The sequence below is a fragment of the Hetaerina americana genome, unplaced genomic scaffold, assembly GCF_022747635.1.
Source record: "Hetaerina americana unplaced genomic scaffold, ioHetAmer1.1.p SCAF_66, whole genome shotgun sequence".
NCBI classification, from domain to species: Eukaryota; Metazoa; Arthropoda; class Insecta; order Odonata; family Calopterygidae; genus Hetaerina; species Hetaerina americana.
Window position 1 is genome coordinate 968,684 of NW_027287272.1, and position 19,153 is coordinate 987,836.

The following is a 19,153-nucleotide window of genomic DNA, read 5'->3' on the forward strand; positions in this document are numbered from 1 at the left end:
ATTAACGACATCGACTGCTAAAACCCAATATGGAAATTTTTCAAATTACCTTCACAAAATTAGGAAATCGAGAACTAATGTATGTGATATCTGCTTGATAGAGGACACCGCCAAACACAGAATTGAAGATTGTATCCGTTATGAAAGAACAAGACTAGAAATATGGCATAACATTGCGGTGAATAAAAATAAATTGCGCGAAATAGTATTATTCTGCTTAAACACCAATTATGAACTCCTATTTGATTTCGTCACATGAGTGGTAATTAAGCAATGTAAGCAGACACATCTAACACATTTTATTGTCAGTGTAAATTTTCCTATTTAACGTGCTCTACAACTAGGCGAGAAATCAAAATATACATTCACGATACATACTATTTTTATCTGTATACATTATGTTGTATGTTTCTGTACTTGTGCTGATTATTGTGAAAATATGTACTAATTGTACTTGAAGTGCCTAAATTCTAATGTTCTGTGTATTCTGTGGATGGTTGAGTGTGTAGTGTCAAATGTATCATTATGTACCTATTGGAAAGTTGAGAGTTTATGTAAATAACTGTTTAAAAATCTCACATCGAGTAACTTTGGCGATTGAAGACAAAAGGGGAATTTAATCGTGAGTAGGTACCCCCTCAATCAACATATAGCAGTGTTGTATTACTACTATGTATGTTGCTACTGGAATAAACAAGGAAGGGTTGGTTAGGATGTCTCTACTCCTAATACACCCGTTAAAAAAAAAGTCCCGACATAGCTCCCTGCGACTCTTGGGGATGTTCCCAAAATTGAAAAAAGGCGCTCAAAGGAAAGCGGTTCGAGACGACATAAGAGTGATTCGAGCTGAAGGCCATTCCGAAATCTGCGTTCGAGGACTGCTTTAAGAAGTGGAAGCACCGCTGGGAGCGTGTGGTTCAATTTCAAATGGGCAAAACTACTTCGAAGGATGCCACACGGCCCGGATGAAGGTTATTGCCAATGCAGAGATACATGTGAACGCAGGTCGGATAGCATTTCGGACACACCTCGTATTCCCTCCATTTCCTCATGCACCTGGCAACCCGAGATCCATCAAAAACCGCGTGGAAAGGGTTGACCGCATACTAATCATGCAACACTGCTACATATATTACGAGTTTTACATGGTTAGCAGCTATTCCTATGCCTACACAATAAGGACAATAAAATAAGTTAAAAGAGGTCAGGCACACATGCAATTCACGCATTTATTACCGGTCAGTATTCTACGCATTCCCCGACGGGCAATTCACAAATACTTATAAAGGCTTTATAAACATTCACTTAAATCCCACCTGGCATATGGGTGGATGTACGGCGGGTGGTGTTAAAACGCCAGATTTGGAGTGTTTTTAGTGGGAACAAATGCGGAGAGGATTACCTATCTACAGTACTCTGCCTTTCACACAGTACATATATCTCCTTGATAGTATCCCTGCAGGAATACCTATCAATAGCGTACTTTTCGTCTGGATCAGAATACTCAGCACACTAGAATACCCAATATAGCTGGAATCGAACCCGGGTCACCCGTCTAGGAAATCGCGGTCAATGGTCACTTCACAATCAATGCGATCTCCACTGAAACTATTCGTCCAGATGTTTTCTTACGTGGTATAGAAATGGTCAAGTTTGAGTCACGAAGAAGTAAACATCGATACAAGACAGTGACAATGCACACACCTCTTAAATCACTGAAAATTTGGCGACGCGAAATCTGATCTGCGCTAAACTCGTCCTCCCGAAGGTCTTTGGACGGACGACCTAAAGAGAAGTCTAGTGTCTGTCTGCTTATGAAGACCTTCTGCATATGGCATCGCGACTATTCCCCAACCCCCTTAGAGTCCCCCGGCTTCGCGCCACCTGCACCCTATTATTCCTATTCCCTATAATGGTGAAATCCTCCCTCAAAGGATACCACCATGGGGCCCTAAGTGCCGTCAAAGAAGCTTGCACACGTACCCTTTAAGGACCTTCCGGAATCCGTCCACCAAGGAGCCTTCAAGTCGTTGAAAAGCCGCTCTGGCCAAAGTGTGTGTCGACGTTCTCAAGGGATGTACTTTATTGAAGAATTTTGAGGCATAGTACGAGCAATATCTATTTCCCCCGGGAAATTTTCCCGAAACTCTTTATACAACGCATGCGTATCTCGGAGACTGGAGAGATGAGTGGAAGATCCCATACAGTAAGACCCACTACATAGGGCATAGCACAGATTTAGAAGGACGCAAAACAGAGAAACTATCGGGTCGGGAGTGAGAGGGAACCAACAACAAATAGATAAGAACGGAATGCTGCAAAGCTAATGCTATGGAGCCTAAAAGTAATCATAGGTTTTTAATGCTTAAGGATGATAAATGGGTTACTTCCAGAATCACCTCTGGCGATACCAAGCGTCCTGGGCGAGAATGTCATGTGAGTCGAGAAAGAGGGAGAGAGAGATGGACCACGTCGAAAAGATAAAGAGAGTGAAGGATTCGTTTTTCCCTCTTGAAAAATTCACGACCATAGCACTAAAGGCAAACATTTCCACCCAGGCGCATTCGCCTTACCACTAGGCGTCTTATCAATCGGAATACGACTTCGAGGAAATCGCATAAGTACTGCCACTCGGCATGAGAAAGGGCTTCATTGTTAAACTGTTCTCAATTCCGTCGTTGTCGCAAAGACATTATACTTCGTTGGAGAGATAAGGGTATCAAAATATCCGTCCATCTCCATGCTGTTTATATTTCTGTGATTTCGTCGTTCCATTGTCACTTTGTTTACATTTTGTGGCGCAGCGGCATTCAATCGAAATCAACAATCACGCACCCACGCGACTCTCACAACTGGGAGGGAAACCAAACACAGAGTCCGCCATGTTCAATCTCCTTCTCCGAAAAACCTCTTACACAAAACTTTCGATTCCAACATAAACCGACCGACCCGTGCGAGGCATCATTATAACGACGAAGGTTTCGCGGAAACTCCACCCTTGCGAGGTACTACTGCCTTTAGGAAAACGAAACTACAACCAATAAATGCATATTGGTACTTACTTCTTCCTCCTGAAGTTTGGTAGGTATTCCTACGCTGTAGTTCCAGATAACCGCCTTGTGCGATGGTAGTCCCACAAGTAACCGCCCACACAAAGAAAACACAAAAATTTTAGAAAAAAATGTATTTATTTTTAAACATCATCTTCTTTCAGCTCTATACAATTTTCCTAGCGATGTTCAACAAGCTCGATACCCTTTTTTATAATAAGAACTGTCTCGCTCCTCAAAATAGCCATTAACTGCCGACATCACTTCTTCACGGTGAGAAAATCTTTGACCATTCAACCATTTTTTCAAGTTTGCGAACGGAAAATAATCCGAGGGGGCTAAATCTGGCGAATAGGGTGCATGAGGTAGCAATTTAAACTTTGATTCATGAATTTTGGCCATTGCAATAATGGATTTGTGAGCTGGTGAATTGTCTTGATGGAACAACACTTTCTTCTTAGCTAAATGCGGCATCTTTTACTTGATTATTTCGCTCTAAAGTTGCCATAAGTTCGCATAATACTCACCGTTGATAGTTTTTCCTTTTTTGACACAATCAATGAAAATTATCCCAGAATCCATTGCTTTGATTGTTCTTATGTCTCGGGTGTGAAGTGATGGACCCATGTTTCATCCGTGGTTATGAAACGGTGCAAAAATTCTGCTTTGTTACTGTTATGTCCAAATTTTTAGTTAATATGCGATGTACCGCACTTTTTGAAATGCCTACTAAGTCTGCTATTTCGCGCACTTACAGTCAACCAATATTCATATGTGGATTTTCTTCACCGTTTCTGGAGTCGTCACCTCATTTGGTCGACCAATGCGATGCTTGCCTCGACACCTCGTACGGCGTCGTTTAAACTCTGCTACCCAATATTTTACTGTTGTAAACGAAAGAGCGGACTCACCCTGAATATTGTATTGAATTCAGCTTTTATATTAGTTGGGCTGTGGCTTTTTAAATAAAATTGCTGTATCACATAACGATGAACAATTTTCTCCACTTTCACAAATTCACTGAAAACGTTCACTATTGATGGCTGCCAAACAAATACTAAACAACGTGGCGTCTTCAAATTTGAAAAATATACTTTATAGATTGCGTAATTTCTAATACAGTGATATTTTTCAAACAACTACCGCCATCTCTATGCCAGGCCGGGTACTTTGGGACCACTCACGTATGATTCACTGATGGTCCGATTCCGAGACATTTTTTTGATACCGTAAATATTTTAGTCTCCCAAAACCCTTCTTGAAATTTTAGAGGTCGAATTTCGATTTCCTCTCGAAAGAGAGGGCGGAAGCGACACCTCCTGCACTACCCCTCCCCCTCCAAATGGGCTGCTTGCGAACAGGGGGTGGGGGGGGAAGGAGAAGGCGAGGTCTCCTTTCTCGGCACCCCCACCACACCCTCTCCTTCCTCCGCCTTCTAGGCGCTCCTTGAAGGGAGATGTAGGAAGGCGAAGAGGGGTTTTGGGTGTGTGGGGACCGCATCGATTCCGGCTATCGGGGAACATGCCAATCGCTCTCTCGGGGGAGAAAATGAAGCCTCCCTCCCCCCGAACTGTGCGGTGGGGGTGCGGGTTTGAAATAAGACGCCGAGGGTGGGAGCGAGGGAAAGAAATAATCGCCACTCGCCTTCCCCACCATGAGAGCCTTCTCCTTCTTCTTCATCTGGTTGGGGGATGCACGCCACAAATAAATCGCTTCCTACAAATCGTCGCGAGGGGTCGAGGGGAATGGCGAATGAATCAAAATGTGCTCCGGGTCGAAGACGACACCGCATTGGTTGCGGGAGAAACTCGAGAGAGCCTGGAAACAACTCTGAATGCTATGGACCGAGTACTTTGGGAATATGATATGAGCATCAACAGGAAGAAAAATAAAATCCTCGTGTGTGTGAGTGGGTGTGAGGAAGGGATAAGATGAAGGCAGATATCGAAAATTGAGGAGTGAAACTAGAACGAGTGGAATAAACCCTTTCTCAGATACCTGGGCGGCAAGCATAACTCAGGGATGGAAGAAGTTCAACCGACATCAAGGGAAGAATGGCTGAAGTTATGAAGACGTTCATGAAGGAGAGTCGGCTGCTATGTTCAAAGAATACCTGGGTCTGAAAACAAGGAAAGTAGTCCGTCAAAACTTTCCCATATGGAGTATTGCACTCTATGGATCAGAAACCTGGAACGTTTGAAAAGTATGAGCCGACGGAGAAGAACGGAGGTCTTCGAAACATGGTGCTGAAGAGGAGAATGCTAAAGAGTGAATGGATAAACGAAGAGAGGAACGAGGAAGTAGATAGGAGCAGAAAGGAAATGGAACATGCGGAGAGAAATCAACGGTAGAGAAGAAGAAGAAAATAGATGGATTGAACACACCTTGAGGGGCATAAATGGATAAGTAAGAAACGCAAAAGATGTGACGATCCGGCAAAGGAAGACCTAGTGTACATAGGATATATGAAATACATACATAGGATTTGAGACAACTTAAGAAGGGCGTAAAAACGGAGAAGTAATGAGGGGGAAATAATACTGAATAGAGAGAAGGATGGAAGGCTACAGTTGGCAAACCATAAGATTGAAATCCACATGAATGGTGTTCCCCTGTCATAGAAATAACAGTAAATTTCGCTCTTTCTGTGTGGCGCGGAAACGTGGTCGCTGAAGAAGAATGATAGAATTAGTGAGAGGCGAGGAGAGGGGATTGTTGGGAGAAATCATTAGGATGCAAAAAAATGGATGAAGTGAATGGATTGGCCGGCAGTGGGATTTTGAAGACTGTAGTTTGGGAAAGAGCGCTTTATATTTTTATTTTGAGTACCCTACAAGACACCACTTGGGTGTGTGGCAGGGAGTGAATACGCACAGGACCAATTTTGACCCGAATATTTTTACCCCTACCGCGGTTGGACAGTGTTAATTCTCATCTCTTATCGTTTGAGGGGAAAATAGCATCTCTAAATATATCTGATCTACTCTTAATCTCACTCATTTTATTAGTATGATCTCTATTCCCGTAGTACGATGGGGGTAGTATACATTTTCAACATCCCTGCTAAAGAGACGTCCTTCCAATTCATATGCAAGAGCTTCAATCTGTAATTTAACCTTCGCGCCATTGAGTGATTCCCAGCCTAGCTGCTCCTCTAGTATTTTGGATGCGCTACCAAATTTATCATAGAAACGTTTTACAAATCTATAGCTCCTCTTCTCTACACGCGATCCAATTCGGCAATTAATCCTACTTCGTAAGGATCCCATATACTTCTACATCTACATCCACATAATACCCCGCAAGCAACCGCAAGGGCGTGTGGCGGGGGGTGTCAGGACACCACCCGTAATTTAGAAAAGAAAAAAACCGCATGCTAGAACCACAAATTCATACATTCACAAAAAAAACATGGCACACATTCATGCAAGAACACTTTCTCCCCACACACATGCAAACACTCAAACTACATCTTACATACACATGCACCTGAAAGTATACCTAACAGCTTTGCAATGTTTAACTTTGCTCCGACTTGTAAATTAAATGTTTTCAATATTTCTAAAGTGACTTCGGTTCCTTACTATTATGATTTCTGATTGTTCGGGGAAAGAATGAGTATTTGTACCTATCTGTCCTGGAATCTATCTCCCTTAGTTTATCTTTGTGGTCTGATCTACCTAAGTAGTGTGGGGCCATTATAATTCCTTCAGTGTCATAGTTAAACTCGTTTGTTCTGAACCTTTCTAAAAGTCTAAGCCTCGCTTGTTCTCTCCGCACTTCAAGTGGTTCCCAGCCTAAATCCCACTTAGAAACCTGTCACACTTGTGTTCTTATCATAACAATTTTTAACGAATCTAGCGGATTTTCTCTGGACTTTATCTAATTCTTTTTGCCAAAATTTCTCCCACGGATCCCAAATACTTGCGGCATATTCCAAATGAGGTCTAACTAGAGCAAAATAACACATCTCTTTAACTTTCTCATTACATTTTCACACTACATATACTTCAATTCACACTACACATACTTGCAGCATATTCTATAAATGAGTCATAACCAACGACATATAACATTTCTCTTTGACCTTTTCATCACATTTACCAAGTACTTTTATAATAAATCCTAATTTTTTGTTAGCTTGTCCTCATATTCCTCGCATCTGTTCCACCCAGGAGAGATCGTTAGTGAAGGTAACGCCTTGGTTTTTAATCGAGTCTACACATTCCATTTCCGTGTTCCCAGTTCAGTAGGTGTTCGGGAGGGAAATTGCATATTTTTTCCAAATATTCATTACTACGCACTTTTTTAAGTGAAAATTCTAATTGCCAAGTGTTGCACCACCGTTGTATGAGTTCGTATAGCATTAAGGCCATCTGACAAAGCTGCTGTGTCCTCAGGATCACGGATATCACGGTAAATCACATCATCTTCGGCAAATAAACGTATCTTACCGGTGACTACAGAGTCAATGTCGTTAACGTGAAGTAGGAATAAAAGAGGTTCCATAACACTTTCCTGGGGAACACCTGAAGTAATTTCTACTGCATTTGAGCTGACTCCATCTATCAATACTCCTTGAACCCGGCCATTCAAAAATTCTTTAATCCAACCCCGGATATTTTCATCTATGCCGTATGCTTCTAGCTTTGCGAGTAGATTACTCTGAGGTGCTCTGTGGAAGGCTTTCTTGAAATCTAGAAAAATCGCTTACAGCGGAACATTACCTTTTCACAAATTAAGGGGAACAAAAAGTCCAAGTTGTGTCTCGCAGGATATACCTTTTCGGAAACCGTGCTGATTTTTCGTTAATACCTCCTGATTATCGAGGTGCCACTACTTACCGGAGAGCCAGGGTTCGATTCCTGGGAAAGCCTCTCTGGGCACCGGCAGCTCCACCCATACCATGTGATGTTTCGGGTACCAGATCTTCCTGGGAAACCATAGCCGGGAAAGGAGCTGGCCCCCCTACCCTGATGTGTGAATTTCTCACGCCCTCGGGCTTAGTACTAGGTGAACTCTACCATCAACGTCTTCGGGTTGATTACTGTGTTTATGGTTTTATATGTCGTGAAACTCTGAAGATATAAGCCTGGGGGAAAGATAGCGACGAGGAGAAAGGAAAACATTGCAAAGACGGTGGAAAAAGGTCATTGGGGGGCGGAATCAAGACCACCTTGGTTCAACTGATGAACGCATTGGGTCGACCTCAAGTTTTCGATTGACTTAAGCAGTAAATAAATATGCATTTTTCACGTGTGTGTAATTTTGTGTGTATGTATGTGCATATATATATATATATATATATATATATATATATATATAATACACAGTAACACACAATATAGAAACACAAAAAAAAGAACACTCAAACGTATTTTCTTGATATTTCGACGGAAACAATCCGTCTTCCTCTGAAGATATAGAAGTAACTTACTTCTATATCTTCAGAGGAAGACGGATTGTTTCCGTCGAAATATCAAGAAAATACGTGTGAGTGTTCTTTTTTTTGTGTTTCTATATTGTGTGTTACTGTGTATTGTACTATTCGGCACTTCCGTGTTACGTCTACGAAAGCATATATGTGTATATATATACCTGTATGTGTATATATATATATATATATATATATATATATATATATATATATATATATATATATATATGTGTGTATATATATATTTTTTACGATACCACCTATTATTATAAGGTAATCTACCGGTTATGGTAGGTTTTTGGATGGACACAGCTATCAAATAAAAGTTTTGTGACTCCTAACAAAACACAAAACCCAGTAACCTAGTTTACATCAGATCCCTCTGTAGCGCTGATTACTTCCTTCCTCCCTTCATCCCGTCCAACATGCCTATCCCGTTCCTGCTCTTTCCTCGTTTGCCTAACATTCTCCCCTCTATCACAGTCTTCAGCATCCTACTATATATATATATATAATATTAATATATATATATATATATAAATTTATTTATTTATTTTTGCTTATACAATTGCATTAAAGTTGGTTGCCTAAATTGGAAGATTTACAGCATCATCTGATACACAGGATACCCAAATTGTTCCAAGCAGAAAATTTTTTTCGCAATTTCTACCCCGCGTGGAAGAGCCTTCTTTGCTTGCGCGCCTCCCCACCGCGTCGCCGCCCGCAGCGTGCGGGGCTCCTGATCGGGCCCAGAAATCTCATTAACAGAGCCTCCCTCTTCCCCCCCTCCCCCCGGCAACTGCCGCAGGGGGATCAAAAGCCCAGAAAACGTGACCGAAACTCCTCCCGGGGAAACTTTTTTTTTCATTTTGACCTTTATACATTGTTAGATCACAATGATAGGAGAGAGAGTACCCTTTTTTGCGTTAAATTTATGATCGGCCGACCCATGTAGTAAATGTCATAGCAAAGCATGTTCCACCATAATTCAAAGAGACTAACTTTATGTGAAATCACGTCTACTTGGAATCTTATAGAAGTTTTATCGATTGCCGCAAGGGGAGTTTCGAATGCGACACAAAGGATATCGGGGAATATCACATTAAATACGCGGAGTCTTACCAAAACAATCGTGTATTATACAACATCAGTCATATTACACCATTTGCATAAGTGTAGGCAATTGTTCTATGGATTGGTTTAGACCCCTGGGAACCTAACGCGAGAAAGGACAACATTAGCATGGCGGAACATTGCCTGGGACGGGGTAAATGCAGGATAGACTCGTAACCCAGGCAGGGGTGCCCTAATCCGAAGGCAAAGTCGGACGAGGAGTGCGGGGGCGGCGAACGCTGTCACAGACACCTTAACACGGGCAAGGCCCTCGTCTGTCGGAAAGGAAAAGCAATAAAGGCAGGGTGGACGCGGTCATGAAACTCGTAACCCAGGCAGTGCCCTCTTCCGAAGGTGAGTCAGCAATGGGACACGCTGTCGAGATAAGCGCAACACAGCCGAAACCTCGCGTCCTACCGGTCACCGCCAGATTACCAACTGACTGCTTTTCTCCCCGCGACCAGGGCTTTTATTCCCAATTTTTTGAGCCAGGGATGGAATAATATGTCGCATACTTGCAACATTGTGTCTTTGGTCAATTGGGAGATTCGGAGGAGCCAAGGAAGGAATACCATGTCGCTTACTTACAACGCGATCGACTGATATAAAATGTGGGTAATTTGTGACTCGACGCAAAGACAACGTACGGAAACGTTCATAGAACGTGATGATTGAACCACATAACATACATTGGTATAAAGAAGTAATGTCTTTTTTAAGATCTGCCTTAAATGTTTCCCCCAAGGGCATTATTTTACATGTATCAGATCCATATAACTAGCTACCTATGTCCGTCAATGAGTTCCACATTAACTGGAAAACATTCATTCAACCTCATGCGATGCTTAGTACTTAGGTTAGTGCACTTGGCTGGCTATGCCACTATCTCTCAACACTCTACTCACCACGAATTTTCGCCAAAAACTTTTATTTTTTTCCGTCCGTCCGTCCGAACTTTATATGTACCCTTATCTCGTTGAGCATCATCTCAAATACCTCCCTCCGCACAAATCCTCTCACTCAATCTCTAATGATACATGTCCTACATCAATCACCGCTTATCTTTCATTAATGTTTCAGAGCCGCCCTAGACGTTTTCATCAAAAATCTCCCGTTTCTAAAACACTACTTTCGCGAATGCAATTCCTCTCCCATATCCCACCTTCACTGTAATGCCGTGATCGTCTCAAATAACGAGTATTTCGAACAAAAGGTGAGCATGCGAGCTTGAGAAAGCATCGAAGCACGCCCGCCATTATCCACACGCGAGACTCGCGACAATGCTATTAAAAATATTTCGACGAGGCGCGCACGTTTTTGCACCAGACCACGAAACTGCGCGCGGCCGCCATGTTCTCGTCTCAACCGTTTCGATTCTTGCGCCTTAGTCTTCGCAAATCCCGGCAGCGCGTGACTTCAAGGATTACAAACCTTCACCAAGTCTCTCCTCGGCACCTGATTGGTTGGCGGCGGTACTCGAGCGGATGCAGAAATAAAAGCTTCCCCAAAAGGCATAAGGGGTCCCGCGATCCCTTATCGGGATGTTTAATCGGTGACCGGGCATGCCCGAGTACGCGACCAGGGCACGAGTGGTATTGAATCCGCGAAAGAATAAGAATGGGGGGACACGGCAACGTGCCGCCACTGTGCATCGTGATAAAGAGGCGGATGGGGAGGATTGGAAATTCGCGTGACGGCGGTGTTTTGTGGGGAGGGAGTATGTCCATCTGAGGTGTGTGTATCGAAAATACAGTAATTGACCTCCATGATGCCCGAGGAAAAATTTTTCTTATCCCCCGTTGCGATCCGGTCGACGACAGAGAGAAAGGTGGGAAGAGTGGAGGGGAATAGATTGTGAGAAAGGGGTTATTCGTTTAAAAATTGACCAAATTCGTTCCCTAATTCTTATCTCCGGAACCCAGGAAATCATTTTTTTTAAGGATTAATTGTAATTCTCGTCCAAAAAAATATCTCATAAATAACCATTCCATCGTTTTTTTTAGTTCGGATACGTAATCATCGGCATTATAACCCCATTCCGATTTTTTCCACGCATGTATATATATATATATATATATATACTATATTGATTTCTGAAGACGACAGCCGTGCTGTCGAAACGTCAAATAACAATTTGTGAGTGTCCTTTCTTTGTGTCTCTATATTCTAAAAATCTACATCTGTGTTTTTATGTGTATATATATATATATATATATATATATATATATATATATATATATATATATATATATAAACACAGTAATCAACCCGAAGGTCGGTTTAGTAGGTGATGGTGAGAGTTCACCCAGTACTAAGCCCTATACGGCGTGTGAAATTCACACATCAGGGTAGGGGGGCCAGTTCCTTTCCCTGTGCCGGTTATGGTTTCCCAGTAAGATCTGGTACCCGAAAAATCACTTTAGCTTGGGTGGAGCTGCAGGTACCCAGAGCGCCTAGCCCGGGAATCGAACCCCGGACCCTCCGGTCAGCAGTCCAACACTCTACCCACTGGACTACCGCGACCCACATATATATATATATATATATATATATCTGCCATCTACCACCGTAAGTAAAAACGATCACAAATGCAAAAGCGAGTTGCCTCAGGGGCGTTTTGTATATCATTTTCCGGGATGGCGGAAATATTCCTCCAAGTTTGATGATAAATGCCACCAACAGGAATAAAATCGAAGAAATGTGGCCGGAAGAAGGCAGACGAATATTTAATGAAACTTCTAATTTTGTCGTAACCTCCCGGGCATTAAATGCGACTAAACGCGAATCTGATTGCACCAAATTACTATTTTATTAATATTGGCGAAATGGCCACTGGGTGGGGTAGCTGATGTTATTTCCCGTATCTCTTCAGATGCTTCGCTGGCGAATTCAAGGGTAAAACCCAAATTAAAGGATGGCCTTATTTACATGTAGCAGGTTTCACAATTTAATTGAATTTGGCAATCCTGATTACTTCGCGCGTCAGTTTTCCCTAAATTGTTGGACATGTGACCACCATATTGTCGTAGATTATAGTTAGCCTTGGTGTGTGTTATAATTAGTGCGATAGCAATCAATCTGCGCGTGCGTTTTTCACTGGTTCGACCAAATGTAAGTCGATTTTTTTTCTATATCATCAGTGTTCACGAAACGCGGGAAATCTGTTTCCAGAATACTGTCGAGAGTCTTTGTCGTCACCACTAGAACCACCTCGATGGAGCCGAACCGATATCCTTTGAACTCCCTTTTAGCTATCATTTGAGGTAACAACGTTGTCGAGAAAATCTTCATCTTCCTGGATGCAGTCCAAAATTTCTTGCGAAGTTACCACCCGCGACAGTTTTGCTCCTCGCTCAAGACTTTCGGCACCAGCTTCCCGCATACTTTCCTCATCGCAAGATCCTCTGTTACAATGGTGTGGACGGTTCCGACTGAAAGGCCGGTCTCCTCACTAACAAAGGCGATGGTAAAACGCCTGTCAGGGTCCAAACCTTTTTTCACTCTGGCCACCTGAGCATCGTTTCGAACGGTCATCGGGCGTCGGACGCGGTGCTCGTCTTCGACGAGCTCCCGGCCTTCCTTAAACGTATTGTGCCATTCAAAAACTCTGGTGAGGCTGAAAGCGTCATCCCCATAAGCCTCTTTGATGAGTTCAAGGGTCTCCGACGCGGATTTCCCGAGTTTAACGCCAAACTTCACAGCGTAGCGTTGCTCGACGGTCCACTCCATGCTGGCGCGACGACACCACAAACAATCACACGTCGCAAAAATCCACCTCCTGTCTCAACGCATGCCCTGAGGCGACTGAACTAAAGTGTACCTGAGTGGTGGGGGACCCCTCTACCGAGCCGACCGTCCTTTGTACCCCCATCCACCACTCCGCTAAGGCTGCAGCGAACCAGTCACGATACTTATTTTCCGGACCCTGTAAGATGCAGTTTTATTATTCTATCAATTTCAATGCCAATTACACAAAAGCATCAAATGTGTATCGTCTGACCATTCAAGATGAGAATAATCACAATATAAGAGAATACACTAAAACTATTATCGTCAACGTACCCCCAGATCCACTTTCAGATTGTAACAGAAACAACAGGAACCAGTATCTATGAAGCAGAAAAGCAAACAATGAATGATGAAGAGGCAGACTATCAGAGAGTCCTGATTGAAGAAGTGCATTAACTGAATGAGCACTTGGCTGTGCATAAACTTAAAAAAAAACTAGTTTTTTATAAACTCCCAGAAGAGTGAAGACCAAGTACACACTGTACAAGGAAAAAAACTTAACGGCATCAAAGGTAACTTTGTGGAAATTATAGATATCCATGACACCCTTCATTCCTAGCATTTTCTAAAAACTTATTGATTTATTACCCACCCATCGCAGAGTGGAATCCATGACACACCAATGAACCTATACGTTTTGTCAGCAATGACAAGGATAAGCACTGCTCACACTCCCAAACTAATTGAGAGACAGCACACCAACTTATGCTCTAACGTTCAGAATGAGGATGATGGAGCAGGGGAATGTCCTCCAGGAATCTCAAGCCCAATGTCCCAATGCAGCCAATCACCTGTTTGAAAACAATACCAAGCAGTTGATGATTTGACAGTGGATGGACTGCGCAGAGCAAAGAACGCCGGGAAACTGGATTCCCTCGAACAGATGGAAATTGCCATGAATAGAGATGAGACATTGCCATGCTGTGTCCCTTGTTTTTTGGCCCCCTTCACCCTTATTGTCCGCAAGCATCCTGCCCAGACCTAGATTCCTGACCTCGTCCCACTGCTCTGACCAATACTTTACCACATTGTTCACCCCTACCAAGAACACTCCTCCTTCTGTCCACCAATTCTTCCCTTCTCCATCATCTCAAAGGACTTGGTCATCAATAGGTGAACCCAACTCACACTTCCTTCAATGCTCCTCCTCCCTTCTCTCTTCAAAGGGCTAAATAAATGGGGATTTCAAAGTACATCTTATATTGCACATGAACATGCTACAGTGTAGTGAAACGAATGGTAGCATGTACCAATTAAACTGTGGAAAACACAGTTTTTCTTATTTATGGATATGCACCAGAAGAAAGTTAACCATAGTATTTGAAGATGAACTTATTGCAAATTCTGTACAGTGCAACATGCCATGTGCCCTCATGCATAACAGTTATCATAGTATTACATCACCAAGGAAGGGAGTAGATAGTAACCAGGGAAAACATAAATATTAAAATGAAACATGAGTCCAAAAATATATGAACTTAAATAAAAATTCTGGCAGAAGTAACATCTGATATGAGTGTATAATGCTAAGCTGAGAAAGAAAAAATCTGTATGACAGAAAAGCAACAGATGATGAAAATACATATCAAAAAAAGTATTTTTTCTGTGTTGCAAAACAAAAAGTAAAAAAAACAATACCTATTTACAAAATCTGGCAGATAATCAATTAAGGAACCTAGAAAACTGAAGCTATACCATGAGAATCTGATTAATGAGAGAAGAAAAATAAATAAACATGTATATCTAACACCATGCCTGAGAAAAAAAACCATTTTAAGGTGGATTAAATTAACAAGGAAAAATATGCAACAGAATGAAGGCAAAAGAAATATTTAGGCCAATGAGGAACAGTAAATATTTGGTTGCAAACAAAAACCGTACCTCTGCAGCCTCAAAGCCCATTTGATAAGTGAGGATTGACATATTTCGGGTGATAAGATGGACCATTTCCACTTCATGGATACTCAGAAAGTTCTAAATGGGCAGAAAAATCATGTTAAGTGGAGTTACTTTGGGGTGCCCACAATTAAGTTTGAACCTCCACCCCTCCTCGACAAAAGTTATGACCACCATGTCAAATTTTATTTTATTTGGTATGAAAGTTAATTAGAAGCATGAAGGGGCATGAAATTCAATGGATTTATCGAAAAATATCAGACGTAAACGAATTATTTTTTGAGATCATATTAGAGTTACAGATGACATCATCAGTCCACTTAATATAGGTACCAATAGGTAATTTAATATAGTTGTACTATTTATCAATTTTATTTAAGTATAATAATATTCACAAAATGGGCACTAATATTTTTCATACTTAATCAATCAAAATGTGGATTTGAATTTATCAGTCGGTCTAAATGAGAATTTGGAATAGACCTTCTTTTGTAATGTTAACAATCACCTATCCTAAGAAGTTTACCTCACATCCCTATCAAATTTGATAATAATATTCCTTGTAACCTTCAGGTAAGACTTTCAAAGTTCAGTTTCCCATAGAAATTGAGGTTTGTCTGAAACGGGAGTATATTTTGAGTCACATTATATTGAAGTTATCTGTGGGTGTGCTGGAAATCATTTTAGCGCAGGCGGTGCTAGGAAATACTAATAAACCACATATAAAGCGTTTGAATGAACAGCAGATTTATTCTGAGTGCTGTGGATAACAGACCAAGGTCAACACGGAAAGATATATTGCCATGGGCGCAACGTGCACAAGAGGGATGAACGCTCGGCGGGGGTTGGTGCGTGACTGGTCCCTCGTGGGTCAAAATGCCTAGGGTGACACCTCGCGGCACACCCCTGAATCGCACAAACAAATGAACTGCTACATCAACAAATGAACCGCCACATTATCCATTCCAAAGTATTGGAGGAGTTAACTCCGATAACTATGCTGGAAAAATATTGTGGCTCATTTGACATTGTGATATATAGTATTGAATCAAACTATTGATGTAATATCCCACTTGGTTTTCCCCAATACTTAAGTCCTTCAATTTTGTGTGATTTGGATTGTCTGCGCTGCTATGTCATCAGGTGATCATATTGTGACTTAACATGATCCAGGCCACACAATAATAAACCTATGTACTGTGGAAAACCAAGTGAGTTTTGTACTTATCTAGCACTATTCAATGCCACTATGTGATGCCCGATGTCATTAATTCGATTCCGTCTCAAATCTCTTCCCAACATTAACATTTAGTAATGAATATTTCTCTTTATTTCTGTAGGGTCCACGCATGGGCTACTAAAGTTGGGGTAGAGTTGTCCAACGTTGCAGATTTTGTTACTAAAAGGAAAGATATGGCAGAGGTACGTGTGTGAAAATTCTTATTTCTCATTTCGAAATATATCTTGCAAATATATAATCATCCAGCAACACATAAAATGCGATGTTAATTAAATTTTAAATACTATGAACATGGTGAAATGATTGAATTACATATTATACATAATTTATTTCTCCCAATTTAAAATGATTCATGTAAATTTTTTTTTAATTTACATAATGTAAATGTAAATACATTGATTTGTACTCTGTGCTGATAGCATTTGTGACCACATCCATTTGACAAACTATTGAGAAGTAAGGGATCATTACTATTTCCCTGAAATAATGTTTCTTAAAGTATTATTTGAAGTGGTTGCCCATTTAAACCGGTGACTATTTTTTAAAAGTTATTATCTATTGCAAACTTGTACTGAACACCACATAAATAGTTGCATCATGACATGAGTTTCAATACTTTAATCATCTTGTTTTAATGATAAAGCATAGAAATCAGGATTTCTCATTAAATTGCATGTTTTCTTGGGGTATTGGCAGTCCAGTGAGTAGAGTGCTGATCTATGGGCCAGAGAGCCTGGGTTTGATTCCTTTGGAAGGCTCTCTGGGCTTCCTTGGCTTCAACCGAGTTGTGTGATTTTTTCAGGTCCCTGATCTTTCTCAGAAACCATATGTGGTTCAGGCAAACAAACTGGCCACTCAATTAATACCCTCTTGACATGCAAATTTTTATTTGGCCCAGTATTGAGTGAATCATTGCAGCATGTCTGAATTTATTAATGATAAAATATGACATTCATGTGAGAAATATAGCCTATGTAGATTACTTATGTATATATGATAAAATGCATATTTTACCTCTGTGCATGAATACCTCTCTGAATTCATATTTTTCTATGATGTGTCCTATATTGCTCTTGTCCAAAAATCCTTGGGCAAATAATATTACTATCACTTATACAACTCTACGATCACCAATCAAAATCAACTGTTTGTTTGATTACTGTTATGACTGTAATGTGTTTTGGTATGATGTATTTCGTGAAAGTTTGCAACAAATAATTATCTGTGTTGCATAGTAAATGCTACTTGAAGACCAAGTTTCATTTGACAATCGTTCCAAGTGATTTGCTAAAATTTCTGAAAACGTATGTGCTGATGAATTTTTCTCAATTTCACTTTTACAGAGTTATAAACAGGCCACGGTAGTTGAGCGAGTTGGGTCGACGCTGGTAAAGGATATAGTTAGAGATATGAAAAACATGGTAGAGTTAAAAATTAAAGCCATTAAGGTACGTATGCATTTGTGTGTTAACTGATCATTCTTGGCTGTTGGAATGCGCAATGATTAAATTGCCTTCGTAATTTTCATATTCCTCACCACAGAGGATCATGGAAGCCGCTGAGAACGCAGCCATGATGCATGATGCGGAGTCAGTTCCTGAAGACTTTGAGTACTTCAACGCCAAATTGTTGGTAACTCCCGAGGAGTGCTCGAAGAAGGAGTCGGAAGGGGAGGAGGGTGAGGAAGGGGAGGCTTCGGCATCTTTGGAGGATGGCGTGGAGGTGGAAGAGGAGGGGAAGGGGGGTGGAGGGGGCGTTGGGAGGGCGGAGGTGGTCGACGACGGGGAGGCGAGCGAGGGGGGAGGCGGCGACGATGGGTCGTGCCAGGGCACTCTGCCAGAGGGGATGAAGGAGATGGTCCTGAAACCGAGCCGGCACTTCCAGGGTATCCCCGTCAACACCAGCTATTCCTCTGTACACGTCCCCACCAACGTGTACGACAAAGGTGAGTCAATCACATCCAGCTTGCAAATACTGTTTCTTGAAACATGTTTAGGGTCTTCAATTGAGCCGAAGGATATTTGAGAACTGAGGGTCTTTATCCTTGCTCTTGCTCCTCCGCTCACCTCGGCCAGCAACATCCCTATTTGCCGTTCATCGCGAGAGAGTAAATAGCAATAATGACTCTAATTTTCAGTTCGCTTTACAACTACAATTGAGGAAAAAACCTGTCTCCCCCACCAAACAACATAAATAATCACGCTTACTGCATACATATAAGCATGTGTTTCCTCGAATGAGATTTCCTCGCGGGGTAAGCAAAACCTTCCCCAGACTTCTCCAAAGCATTATACTTAGCCAAAATATCCTAAACAGGGGTACCCAAAGAATCGAACTATTTCGAATTATTTCAAACTATAATGCCCAGTATGAACACTTTTGATAGTATTGGCTCTTCGATTGTACTCAGCTCATGTGCATTACATCTTGGCTATTTTGAGTTTATGGTTGTTCACTAGATGCCTATAGCTTTCAAGAATGCCAATCGCAACCTCCAGGGGAACTATGATATGGTGGGAAATTGAAATTGAAACTTGTCCAGATTTAATCATTGCACCCTGTAGACTAATTCCAGATATGGCTACAATGCCTCTCAAAATGCTTCAAAGTACATCCCATAAGGGCATC

At 41.5% G+C, this 19,153-nt stretch overlaps 1 protein-coding gene across 3 annotated transcripts in view; it reads left to right on the forward strand.

Moving 5' to 3' along the window:
* The window catches only part of stj (voltage-dependent calcium channel subunit straightjacket), a 165,879-nt gene that overhangs the window by 57,566 nt on the left and 89,160 nt on the right, over nt 1-19,153 (forward strand). For 2 of the 3 annotated variants that reach the window (XM_071594676.1, XM_071594677.1), the window contains exon 1: nt 18,311-18,470. In XM_071594676.1, coding sequence (XP_071450777.1) covers nt 18,371-18,470 — 100 coding nt within the window. In that variant the 5' untranslated portion in view covers nt 18,311-18,370. Of the gene's footprint in view, nt 1-16,625; nt 16,708-17,868; nt 17,974-18,067; nt 18,204-18,310; nt 18,471-19,153 lie in introns of those variants that run through there. The other variant, XM_071594678.1, reaches the window with a different exon arrangement.